This window comes from Furipterus horrens, unplaced genomic scaffold, assembly GCF_987537825.1.
Source record: "Furipterus horrens unplaced genomic scaffold, mFurHor1.1.pri manual_scaffold_2, whole genome shotgun sequence".
In the NCBI taxonomy this organism is placed as follows: domain Eukaryota; kingdom Metazoa; phylum Chordata; class Mammalia; order Chiroptera; family Furipteridae; genus Furipterus; species Furipterus horrens.
This window is the reverse complement of record NW_028327172.1, coordinates 13,267,144-13,280,064: the sequence shown is the minus strand read 5'-3', so window position 1 is coordinate 13,280,064 and position 12,921 is coordinate 13,267,144. Positions and strand designations below refer to the sequence as shown.

At 49.2% G+C, this 12,921-nt stretch overlaps 1 protein-coding gene across 1 annotated transcript in view; it reads right to left on the bottom strand.

Moving 5' to 3' along the window:
• Positions 1 to 8,377: 8,377 nt before the first annotated feature.
• SYT13 (synaptotagmin 13) overlaps positions 8,378 to 12,921 on the bottom strand; it is a 42,440-nt gene continuing 37,896 nt past the window's right edge. Inside the window, exon 6 of the mRNA XM_090262280.1 lies at positions 8,378 to 12,112. Coding sequence (XP_090118406.1) covers positions 11,808 to 12,112 — 305 coding nt within the window. The 3' untranslated portion in view covers positions 8,378 to 11,807. The remainder of the gene's footprint in view (positions 12,113 to 12,921) is intronic.

Sequence of the window (12,921 nt, the reverse complement as noted above, 5' to 3'; positions counted from 1 at the left end):
AACAAAAAAAAAACACAAAACCTGGTTTTTCTCTGACTGTCCCACTGCCAGGCCTCATATGCTGCCTTCTTCAACAAATCAATGCACCCCTGCCTGGTGACATTCCACACCCTCCCCTTCCCCAGTCGCACAGACTTCCCCACCCTCCTCTGAAGAAGGAGAGAGAAGGAACTAGCTCCAATGCTTTGAAATCCCCAGCCTCATTCCACTTCCCCACTTGAAGCTGAGGTCTCCTCCCCCACCCCACTCCTCCCATCAGGGTCAGTAACTGTGGTCAAGTGGGATGCAGTCGCAAAGCACAAAGTTCCACCTTCCCCTCCCCAGCTTCCTCCCCACCGCACACACAGACTACGATGGGATGAAGGCAGAGGTGGGTGGCGAGGTGGGTCTCAGCAGGGGCAGAAACAGGAGGTTGGGATCCTTTCTTCTAGCCAATAGATGCCTTACACCTTCGCGTTCCCCACCGCCACTCTTCCCTGCCCAGCCCGCTACATCGGGACCCTCTGTGGAGTGTCACCCCCCCTAAACCACTGATTTACAAACCAGGAAGAGAATATCTGAGCATCTGGTCAGGGCTATGAATGTGTCCTCTCCAGAGACCATGGTCAAACTTAGCTCAATTTTTATGTGAGGGGAAAAGTCCTTGGGTCAATGCCAGTGTCAACCCCGTACCTTCTGAGAGCGCTGGGAGCCAGTGACTGGCCTCTGGGCTGGAAGCAGGCTGAGCCAGGGTCCAGCACAGAGAGGATGGACTCTCCGGAGGGTCTTGAAGTTTGGCAAATCACCTCTCAAACTCTGGGTGCCAGGCCATGTCAGACACTCAGAAGGCCACTTTGCCTTGGGACAGGGAGTACCCAGGGAATAATTGGGGTGACACACCACTGCAACTTACACAGGGGTTTTTCTCAGCCTGGATGCTCCCAGGAGGCTCCGTGCTTTTGTTCTGTGAATGGTGCATGTGATTACCCATGATTTCTGTGGCAGGCATTTTCGACTCTTTGCTTCCTGAGAAGGACTCTTGAATTGATGGGACCCTTGGGGTCTAGTCCAAGGAAGCACATGCTTGGCTGGCCGAACTTCCCTTTGATGGGCATAGAAAACTGACTGGGTGGTCCTTGCATCCCAGATGGGGTGGCTTCAGACAAGACAGGGCCCTTGAACTCAGCTCTGGGCTTGGGAGTGACAACCATTGGTTTAGAATAAAATGTTTGTGTCTCTGGGGTTGAGACTTGCCCTAATGGGGCTAGCTGACTAGTGGCTTTCTTTGGCTTCTGGAGGGTGTGGGAAGTGAGGTCAGGTTTGGGAGCAATGGTGCCAGGCAGAGCTTGGGAACCAGAGGTCCCTGTGATTAGAATGGTGTGAGTCTCCTCAGTTGAGGAAAAGGACCATTGCCATTTATAGGGTCTGTGAAACCTGAGACCCCAGCCCTGTCCACAACTCTTGCTGTGTCAGCATCCCCAAGTTCTGACGGCCTGGTTGAATATGAGTACAGGCATCTGATTGAAATGCCAGCTTTGTCTTCTTTTGATGACTGACGGCACTGTCCTGTAGTGCCCGGCGGATCCTTATTTCCTCATCCTCACTTGAGAATGAAAACAGGCTCCAGCCCCAGGATCCCTGGGTAGCTGGGTTTGGTGCTGAACCCTGAATCCAGGGCAGTTGGGGGTCTTGGCCCCAGCCCCTCCTACATGTTTCCATGTTGAGTCATCTTGCCAAGCCTCCCCAGCCCCCCACCCCATGCCCCTGCCTTTGACTTGCTTCTGTTGACCCTTTGATTTGGAGGAATGTCCTTGTAATTATTTAAGGTAAGGTGTAAACACTTTCCATGTGCTTGGAAGTGATACCAGGAAGGAACAAACAGGGAAAAGCGTGTAGAATGCCGGAAATGATCATGGAGAGACTGAAATGGACCACAGACTGGGCCCAGCCCGAGCTGTGGAGCTGGGGTTGTTTCATTGTAGCTGTTCGTCTGGAGCCTCGGGGGGCCCAGGAGATGGCCTGGGGGTTGAAATAGAAATTCTCTTCTAGGTTCCTCCCTCTTCACGTTTCCTCCCACCCCCTTCTAGGAACAGAAATTCTGTATCTAGAGCTGGTTTTGGCTTACAGTCTGGGTTGATTTCCAAGTAGAATTCGTGCTTTTTCTTGGTCCTAACACTCAGTTTGGGCAGAAGGCTCCAGACTCAGTGGACCTCACTCCCCCTCCCTTCTTCAAGTGGCAGGCCCAGCCAAGCCTGCCTGGGACAACCTGAGCAGGGAGGCCAGGCCCGCTGAAACGAGACAGGTGTGTTCAGAGGGCAGGTGAGCTTGGAACAGTTCCATTCCAGATACCCGCCTCCTGGAGGCTGTACTGGGTCTTAGGTTCTATCTGGTCTTGAGGGAAGATTATGTCGAGACGTGCAGGGCCCTTTTTCTGCTTGGAGGAAGGCCCCTCTCTGCTCTCTGCTCTGGGCACTTTAGCTGAGTAAGTGGAGCTGTGATATTTTATGGAGCCTTTGAGGTGATCTGTGCATGTTAGCCAGAGGGAGAAAAAGTGCCCTTTGGGGAGAAAAAATGGTACGGCCCTCCTCTTCCATCTGGCTCTCCCCCAACCCCAACCCCTTCAAGTGGTATTGCCCTGGAAACACCTATGCAATCCAGCCTCCCTAGGAGAGTGCATAGAAGCAGGGGTATGTGCAGTGTATAATACAAGTGCTACAGCATATATATTGTATATATGGACATATACAGTACGTATACACAGAGTAAGAGATTGAATCACGTCTATATATCTATAAATAATATCCTATATATTTATACATTTCTATGTTTTAAATAGATTTAAAAATAGAGTCTATAGAGAGCTGGGAGAGCAACGGGAAAGCCTGTGTTATGCGAAGAGGGAGGAGGCAGAGCCTTTGCAGGGGGAGACGAGGGAGCTAAGTGGGCAGGGTTTGCTGGGAATGGGGCCTCCTACCCAGAGTGGTGGGGAGGAGAGTAACTGGGTCCCCGCCCTCTCCGTGCACTTTCTCTCCTTCACCACAGGCTTGGTCTGAGGTTGGAAGGAGATACCCCCTGAGCTCCAGCTCAAGTGTCCCCTACATTCCCCTGCAAACCTGTGGTTGGTGGTCACTGCTGCTTGACAGTCAGACATGATCACTGACTCACAGTGTAGGGACCACTGCACAATTTCCCCCAAGTACCCTCCCCCACCCCAGAAATGAACAGCATTGATGGCCATAGGAAAGATGCAAATTGGACCAAGAGTGGTCCAGGAAAGATGCCGTCCCTCCCGCTTTGTGTGCTTCTACTGCCCCCTAGAGGCCAAACCTCTGAAGTGCAGCTCCCTGGCTTCCTTCACACTCTCCCTCACTGTCTGCCAGGGCACTGGAGAAGTGCATTGGGCAGCGTGAGCATCGCCAGCCTGCGCTGCCCACCATCCAGAGGCTTTCTGGCCATGGCAGGGGGCATCAGCAAACCAGGAAGGGTGGGAGAGAGATACCCGCACACTCATAAATTCAGTAGCAATTCAAGTTCAGAAGCAGGGCTTTGGCCCAGCCCACTTTGCACAGCTGCTGCTGCTGGCTGTACTCAGGACAACGCTCTTCCCTCTCCTGCACAGACGCCCATGGACCCCTCACCTCACCACCACCGTAACAGGCAGGTTTAGTTCACATACACTGTTCTGATTCTGTGACTCGAGGCAGAGGCTGAGCCAGATGCCCCATGACAGAGGGCTGATGCAGCCCTGACGGGATCAGAATCCCATTTTGCTCCCAGGTTTCTCTCTGGAGTTGCTTTTCCCTGGAGGTGGGGGAGGAGGGGCTGATGGGGTTGCAGATGAAGGGAGACAGAGGGCAGCTGCTGCCTTTTGGCTCCCCCATCTCCAAGTCCCCTCTGAGCCACTGACCTGCTCTTCCCCACCATCCTACCAACGGACCTCAGTTTCTAGTAGGCCCACCCCATACATACAGTCAGGGTGGGTCTGTTCTGCCAATGCCCACCTCCTTTCCCTCCAGGTCTGCCTGGGTCTCTTTGAGCCACAGCTAGCTGCCAACCGGGTCTCGGAATACCATCCAGGGCCTGGCTCAAGAGAGGCCAGGCCCAGCCCGAGCCTTCCTCCCGCTGCGGTGGATCAGACCCATGGCCAGGGGATGGGCACCCTGGGTAGCAATCCCACAATGCACTGTACCTCAGAGAGAGCAGCCACGGGGCATCAAGGGCACCGGGCCCTCCGTCCAAGGACAGCCAACCGGCTACAGTACTGCTCACAGAAAGACAGGGGCCAGGCCGCCCTCAGCACCCCTGTCTTCACTTTGTCTCTCGGGAAGAGCCAGCAGTCTGATTCAGTCTTTTTCAGCCCCTGTCTCTCTCCTTCTCTCCATCCCCACACTGCTGAACCATTTCATTTCAATCATAAAGGAAAACTATAGTGGGGGTGGGGTGAAATACCTAGGAGTCTATTATCACACACATATTAACATGTTAATACTTTCTTTCTTAAAAAAGAAAAAAAATCTTGATGTTATTATTTTGCAGACTACGCTTTATAGTACCTGTGTGACGGGACCTAGAACACTGGATACAAATAGAGCTATGTTGGTTTATCATAATATGTATGCAGAAACTTTCCTTTTGTCATATTATCCTCGTAATGTAAGAAGATTGTTAATAAAAGCATTTAAATTTACTCACCCAAGTTGAATTTCTGCCTGCTTGCCTCTATCCCAGGCCTGTGCTCAGTGCGGGGTTAGAAAGATCTAGAAAAGGCCTTGAGCTACTTCCTGCTCCTCTCACTTTCCCTTCATTCGAGTCCACTTCCAGCAGGTAACTTACATGCTAGTCAAGCCAAAAGGAGGTGTAACTGAAACCATTAAAAAATAAAGCTGCCTCCCCCTGAATGCATTTATCCCACTCAAGAATCTCTTTGAGGAAATGCACAGACGTAGCGCAGATCTGATTCTCCCTCCATGGCCTTCCGTGATTGATTCTCCACTTACTGGCTGGGTCCCTGGGGAGTGGTCTTTCTGCAGTAGTTTGCTAATGGTGCTGGTTTGGGGTGGGTGATAAGAGATGTTTTATCCAAATTGTTTTAGAAAGAAGATGGGCATAAGTTTAGTGACGACAGATAAGCGTTTTAATTTTTTCCTCCCGGATGCAAATCTCCACCCACCCCTGCTCCTTCTGGCTTCCTTCGCTGGCCTTCCCTTGTCCTTTTTTTTTAACCTCTGCCTTCTTAGTGCCTGTCATCTTCCACCCAGGTGTATCCCTTGCAGCCCCTGGAGGCCGCCACAGATGTTGCTCAAAGGCTTCCTGTTGTGAAAGCCACCCCTTAGTTTCCATGGAATGTTCTGGTTCTCTTCTCTTCCGGAAGGAGGAGTAGGGGAGGAAGGAGCAAAGTGGCATAGCTATCCGTGTCGAACCAGCCCAGGTGGCCAGGTCAGCCCCGTCCCACTACTGGCCATATGGAGTTGACCCGCTCTTGCAGCTGTATCTGAAACATGCTAACAATTTCATCACCAGGAAGCAAGGAAAGGAAAGTTCCTCCATCTGTACTTGGGAGGTTGGTCTCCCCAAAGCAGGGCTTGGAGGATGTGATAAGGGGCTGAGGTCTAGTCCATGCTCTTCCCTCCCTCTTCTCTCCAGCTGCTCCCTTCTTCCCTCTCTAAGGTTCAAAGAGCCAGTTGAGTTCACCTTGGAAAGAGACTCAGGAGAGGGGTGGGCTGCCGGCAGACTTGATGGCTGCTATGTGACAATTTGTAGAGTGGTCCAGGTAGTATTTTGAAGCTACTGCCTTTGCATCTGTTATCATTCTAAGAAAGACCCCTTGGCCCCTGGCTGTATGTCAGAGCCTAGACTTTAGGGTTAGATCTGTGCCAGATTCCAATTCCCCCTCTGCCTCTTACAGGTGGGGAGATCTTGGGTCAGCCACTTACCTGAGTCTGTATCTTCAGTGCTGAGCACAGAGCAGTGGTTAGTACATGCTGACTCTTTCTCATTATCATCATTATTGTTACCTCTTAGGTCAGGATGAAGTAGGTGCTAGGAAGTGGTGGGGTTTCCTTTTCTAACCCAGAATTCCTGGGGCTGCCCTGTGTGACAGGTTGCCTGTGACTTTTAATACAGAGCCACTAACACCTATTCTGACAGCTGACATGGATGCCTCTGTCTGAAGGGAGAGCACCTGTTCCTTTTCAGCCTAGAAAGAGATCCTCAGGCACCTTCTTCTGCTTCAACAGCTCCTCTCACCTGGCTCTGGAGGGGAAAGGGACCGCATAGAGATTTTGTTGGCTGATTGGTTTGTTTTTGGCTGGAAAAACAGGTTTCTCCTTGCTTGTCCCAGGTTTGTATCCCTGGGTTTCTGAACTAAGATTTCTGCCACCCCCCACTTGCCAATGGGAAATTGGGAAGAAAAACCATGCTCCAGCCTGGGCTGCATTGAGAGGAGACCACAGCCAGCCGAGGACGAGCCACCACAGGGCCCTGATCACGTGGTGGCCACCACTAGACCTGTTTCCATGGCAATACCTGGCTTCTAGCCTGCAAGACTGGCTTCCTCTCACCTCCTCCCAGGTAGGCACCTGCCTCCGTCTCTGGTGTGGGGAAGCTGCTGATGGTCCCATCCCAAACCATCTGTGCTGGCTCACCTGCAGGAGATGAAGGAGGGGAGCACAGGGGCAGTTCCTCAAAACTCACGCCAAGAAGAAGCCCAACCCTCTCAATCCAACTACAACTGCGTCCTGTGGCTCTCTCCTTGCCAGGTGTCCACCCCGGGAGGGAGACAGAGCAGATGCTAAGGATCTGAGCTCCTGCAATGCTGGTGCTTCCAATTGGCTCTCGAAAAACAGAAATTCTTGGGTGGAAAATTACCACCAGATCCATGAGCAGTTAAGAAAATGAGAAGAGACTGACTCAGAGCCTTAGGTGACATTGCACAGTGTCTGGAGGAGTGGGTGGCTGTCAGAAAGGACTGTCAGAAGATGCCAGAAAGTATTACCAACACAGGGCAGGGAGGGCAGGTGCACATGTGCGTGGGGCTAGCGTGAGATTGGAGGCCAAAATATGCGCCCATCCAGATCACAGAATCACAAAATCTTAAAATTTTAATTTAGAAGGGATCTTAGTGATCATTTGGTTCAAATTCATCTTACAGATGTGGAAACTGAGGTCTAGAGGCAAGTGACTTGCCCAGGGCCATGATGCGGCCTGTGACACAGCCAAGCTGGGCTGCAGCGTCTCGGCTCCTCAATGCAGTGCTCTGGACGTGGCTTATGTGCAAGAGTAGAGTTTATTTAAGGCAATTCAGCGGAAAAGCCTTGTATAAAGTAATTAATGAACACTTCTTCCCTCTCCCATCTCCTCTTTTATATAAATCCAGACTCTAAAATATTAGTTTTGGGCTCCGATGGGCCATATGCACAGTTACCTATGAGACATAGTTTATATAATATTTGGCTATGCAGGATAAAATCCACGTCTCCTATTTTATTATAAAAATAAAAACTTCATTAAAAAAATTCAACCTCTGTAGCTGGCTTAATGCCAGAGCCACTTCCTCCAGCCGCCAGGGCTGCAGCGGCCACCAGGAGGGTCTGGGTGACAGGACTCCAGGAGTTCCCTTGTCCCTGCCCACCATCTGGAGTGCAGAGGGTACCATTGGTTGCTGCACTGACTCTTCCAGAGTTTTTGTTTGGGGAATATTAGAAAAAGAGAAGCCTCTAGTTTCCAACTGATACTGATTTTTCTTCTCAACGGTGGAGTCAAGCCCTCTGAGCACTCGCACCCCTACTTGTTTGTATGTAACCCCTCTGATTCCGTGCACAAGGGAGACCATCAAGGCGCATGCGCGCACACAGCGCGACCTCTTATCCAGCAGCTCTACTCCCTCCGAGGTAGTTATCGCTGAGAAACATCACATGTGCACAAGGAGACACGCACAAGAATGTTCATAGCAGCCCTGCAACAGCAAGAAAGAGAAGGAAACATCTAAATGGACACCAATGACAGAATGGGATTGTGGTACATCCGTGTAGTGGAATATAATAAAGAAACCAAAATTAAGTGAGCTAGCACTACATACGTCTGCATGGCTAAAGCTCAGGTTCTTAATGTGGAGCAAAAGTAGTGCGATAAAACGTAAATAAGGTTTAAAATGCGCAAAAGTACTCTATGGTACCCAGGGCTTACATATACGTGCAGCAAAACCGTAAGGAAATGCTTGGGGTGAGAAATCTCAAAATCAGGGTGTGAGTCACCTCAGTAAAGGGCTGAAGGAACTTTAACTGTATTTGTTAAGTTTTATAAAACTGGGCAGTGATTCATGAGTATTTTTCAAATGATCTTTTCTGCACTTTGTATGTCAAAATGTTAAGTGAAAAGAAGAACACACCAGGCAGCTAACCCAGGTGGAAATTATTTATTCACCACTGAAAGGTTTTTGCTCCAAAGTGTGACACCAGACATATGACCACAATGTCTCATGCTTCTTTTTGTGCTTCGGTTCATAAGTGCAAACGAACACCCACGTAGCACTGACAACAGGACACACGGGTGGCAGAAACAAATCACCAGGGCTAGAGTTCTCTTTTTGCGGTCCTCACCTCAATTTGGCTCAGGCTAGAGCCACCTGCCACCCAGGACTCCGCACGTCCCAAAGGAATTGCCCTCGAAGAACTATTCTCCCACCTTGCTCTCTATATGGTGTCATTGGGGGTGATTGGTTCCTCAACCCACACCAGGAGTCATACCTCATATTGAAATGGATGGACACATGCAAGGTCTTGATCAATAGGCACTCAACAAATAGATATTAATTTGATGTAAGAAGTAGAGTCACAGATTAATGCAAGTGGACTCCCGATTCTCATCCCCATCACCATGCCTATGAAAGAACCAGATCACCTTATGGGCAACAGCCCAATCTGAGATGATTTCTTACTTTATTTTCACCTCTGCTTCACACCCATCTTAGAAAACACTCCCTGGCAAAGTACAAGGTGTTCCTTTCAAAAAAGATCAGATGTGCTCATGCAGAGCCAATTACTCTATAAATTGCCAATGTTTCTGGTACAATGTAAGCAGATGCAAAGATCACTGAAGTTTTTTGATTTGTCAGTCTGATAACTCTGGGTAATATAAAATTCACTAAGACAAAGTTTGGGTGAAAGAGCACAGTGACTATATTCTCTTCTATCATTAATGACATTTCCACAGAGAACTACAAATTGTCATTAGGTGAACGGTGATACTCAATGTCATGAATTTCTAGGACAACTGAGATTTCTGGTGCTTCACCATTGAGAAATCAGCTAGGACTCTCCTTTTTATGCCACCTGCAGTGTGTCCTTTTCTGTCTACTCCTCTATCCATTCTTTATTCATTAATTAAACAAATATTTAATTGAGAGCCCATGCACCAGCTTTATTCTAGGTGCTTGGAACACACCAGTGAACACAACAGACAAAAACCCCTATAAAACCTGTCTCGTTTCTGTACATGCCTGTTAACGGAAGTGACAACTGACACCCACTATATTCTGTGGTGGCATTTGACTCTTACCAGGGGCAACCTTTAACTTAATAATTCTGGAAAACTAAACCTCTGCTATTCAAAGAAAGGAATGCTTCATGATGGAATGACCGTGGGTGGAGTTGATATTTCTGGGACCAGAGACCCTACCCAACCCACCTCAAAACATCCTTTGGTGTGACTCTAAGGCAGGTGCATAGATTCACAAGGAAGCGGAACCCTGTTTCCTGATTTTAAGCCTACAATCCAGACTTTTCTAGATCGGAGTAGCAGATATTACCAAGAAGAGAGTATTGGTCAACTTACATAAGGTATGGTTTGTTCTCTTTTAGCCCTGCCAACCAAAAAATAAAGGTGGCGGGGAGGAGCAAAGTGATGACGGTCAGGGCAGGGGGTGTCTCAAAAAGACATAAAGGAAATAATTAACAAATGTTTTACCTAAAAAAATAACTTGGCAGGAGGTGGTCAACCTTAGTGATCAAGATTTCCAATGATCTGTAAGATTTTTCCATTAAAGAGGGGTTAGATATTTTTTGTTTCTTTGGAGGGAGGGATTGATCTTGTGCTTTTCTACTTCTGGACAGAAAGTAAAAATAATAACTAAGGGTGATAAGGTCCCTGCTCAGAATCTCAGGGAGAGGCCAAAAAATGACTTGACTCATTGAAGGTTGAAGGAGAGCCCTTACCCATCTTGTCTAGGAAATCTCTTTTAGATCAGTACTTGGGTGACATCGGAAGGCCTGGAGTTCGGACGTCAGTATTAAGGAGTCCAAATGCAGAATTCACGGTTCTGGAAATGTCTGGGGTGGTTCTGCACCTGCCAGGCATTGTGAGCTACCAACTGAAAGTTTCAAGATGGTCTGCTGGTGGCCTCAGAGTTTGTTGGTAGCCAGGGAGCACCTAGAGCTTTTGAGCACTCTTTCGTGTATCACATAGTTCACACAGACAGAGCTGCCATGTCATCAGACCTGAGCATCAGATGACCAACAATAGAACCCAGGAGGCCTGGTTCATGGGCAACTATTACATGCACTCCAGGAGGCTCATAGTTTAAGTAATGATGTGGACAGCTATTTGGAACAATAAGGTAGGAATCTGAAACCTAGATGCTGGTGGTTTACTGATTTTAAAGTGATAGGCCCTGAAAATAGAAGCGGGAGGCACACTTGTAAAAGTCTTTGTTTCCTATTTAAAGTTCTCTTCCTTCTCCACCTCCACATAGCCAGATGTAAAAGGCTAAATTAATACGTGCCCCTCCCCGCAACTAAATTCTTCTTGATGTGGCTGGACTGCTGGAAGGGATGGGTCTGTCTCAGAGGGCCACTTTGGTGATGCTGGTGGGTGTGACAACTAGTGCCCAATGACTAATAGGGGGGATCCTACTCATATGTGGTCAAGGAAGGTCCCCCTGAATATAATATAAACTGGTTTTGAGATAATAAAACAAGAAAGTTTTCAATAAAAAGTACAAATTCAATCCAAGAGCAGGATCTGAAAAAGCACAAATGAAAATATTAAGATAATGAAATGAAAGAACACAGAGGCTTCCAAATTTCACACCGACGGCTGAGATGTCCGGCAGTGGAAGTGGCTGCCCCAGGGTGCTGGACCCCCACAAGGACTGTGAAAACCGGTCTGGAATGTCGTAGAAGGGATTTCTCCAAGTGCAGCGCTCCAGCCTCTACATTCAAGCCTGATGTGCTTGTTAAAAAGGCAGGCCCCCGGGGTCCGGCCAGGAACACTGACTTGGAATGTCTACAGGTGGGCCCAGGAATCCGCTGGTGACTTCTTCCCACGCTAAGGTTTGAGAACTGCTGGGTTACTACTGCCTTGGCTCGGGAGCATGACTCCATACCCCGACAGTCTCCAATTCTATGAGTTGATCCAGAACACTATTTTCTTTATCATTTTTGAAGTGCTCACTTTAAAAAAAAAAAACACATTCTTTGCACCATTACTCCCCAGATTCAGCTTTTTCTACACCTGAACTGACCTCTCCCACCCCCAGCTGCAAAACCTGCCCATGGGCTGTATTTGATAAGTGTCTCCTCAATGACACAGATGAGCAAAATGCATTCCTCAGTGCGGCCCAAATGCCCACACACTGCCCTGCCCTGGTGGGCTTTGCTCATTCTTTAGAAACGGGAGTGTGATGAGAGAGGACCAGGGTCCTGGCCTTTGCAAATAACATCTGTCTTCTGGGTGTCAGAATGAGGATATGGCACAAAGAGGAGGTCGCAGAGGAGAGCTGGGACCGAAGGGGCAGGGCCCGTGCCCGAGAAGGGAGGTGGCCCCGGAGCTGCCTACAGGTGCAGCTGGTGCCACATGGCAATCTGCCGGCGTGGGTTTTTGAGCATCTCCTCCCAGTGGCTGCGCCCGGAACCCGGGGCGTGCAAGCCCAGGCTGCAGTGGCCCAGCGTGCAGCTCTGCCCCTCCTCCTCCTGGCCCAGCACCTCCAGCTCCACGCTGGAGGCCCGCAGCAGGTCATCGGGCAGCTCGAACATGATCATCTCATTCCACACGGGATTGATCTTGTGCTTGGCTCGTTTCGTCTGCTTCTTCTTCAGTTTCCGAGCTTGGTGCTTTAAGGTCACCTTGACAGAGACATCTGGGGAGGGACAGAGGGGAAAGAGAGACAGAGAGAAGGGTCAAGAGTTAGCTTCTGGGATGTGGTGAGGCCCAGGACAATGCTCTCTCTTAGGGATGGAGAGAAAGAGCCTCTGGCTCAAGATCTGCACTGAGACTCCTTCTCTGTATGCCCCACCCCCACCCACCCCTTCATGGGGCAGGTATTAATTCAACAATTATAAAATGCCCGCCATATAGCAGACACTAGTCTAGACATGGGAATAGAGCAAAAGCTCCTGCCTAATAGAATGAATACTCCAGTATGGAAAACAGACAATGGCATTAAGGCTGACCATTGGGTGGCCCATGATTATGTCATGCTAGGGGACAGGCAGGGAAACCACCTTTGCCAGTAGGTTCTCCAAGTGCCTTTATGTCCCACATCAAGCCAGGCTCAGACACTCTGCAGTGTGACTGCAAACTCAATCCAGAAAAACTCAGCCATCCAATGTCTTCATGCCCTTGGTTCTCCATCCAAGCATTTTTGTCTATTATTAAGATAGTAGGCCACCTGCTGGCTGGATGAGTTCTTCTCCTCTGTCCTTTTGAAAGTTTTATTTAAGGACCCCAACTTCATGTGGAGGGTGAGGGCAGGCTGCCTTGTCCCCCATGGGGCACTGTATCGATAGAGCTGCTCCCCACCAGGAAATTTGTACCCCACTTCCCTCAGGGAAACAGGTCACCAGATGAGCCTTCCCATGACACATCACAAGGCTCGGGACCCAGATTATGTTTTCATTAGTCCAAGTTTCCAAAGCTAATGTGAGAATAATTATTACTCTGCATTTA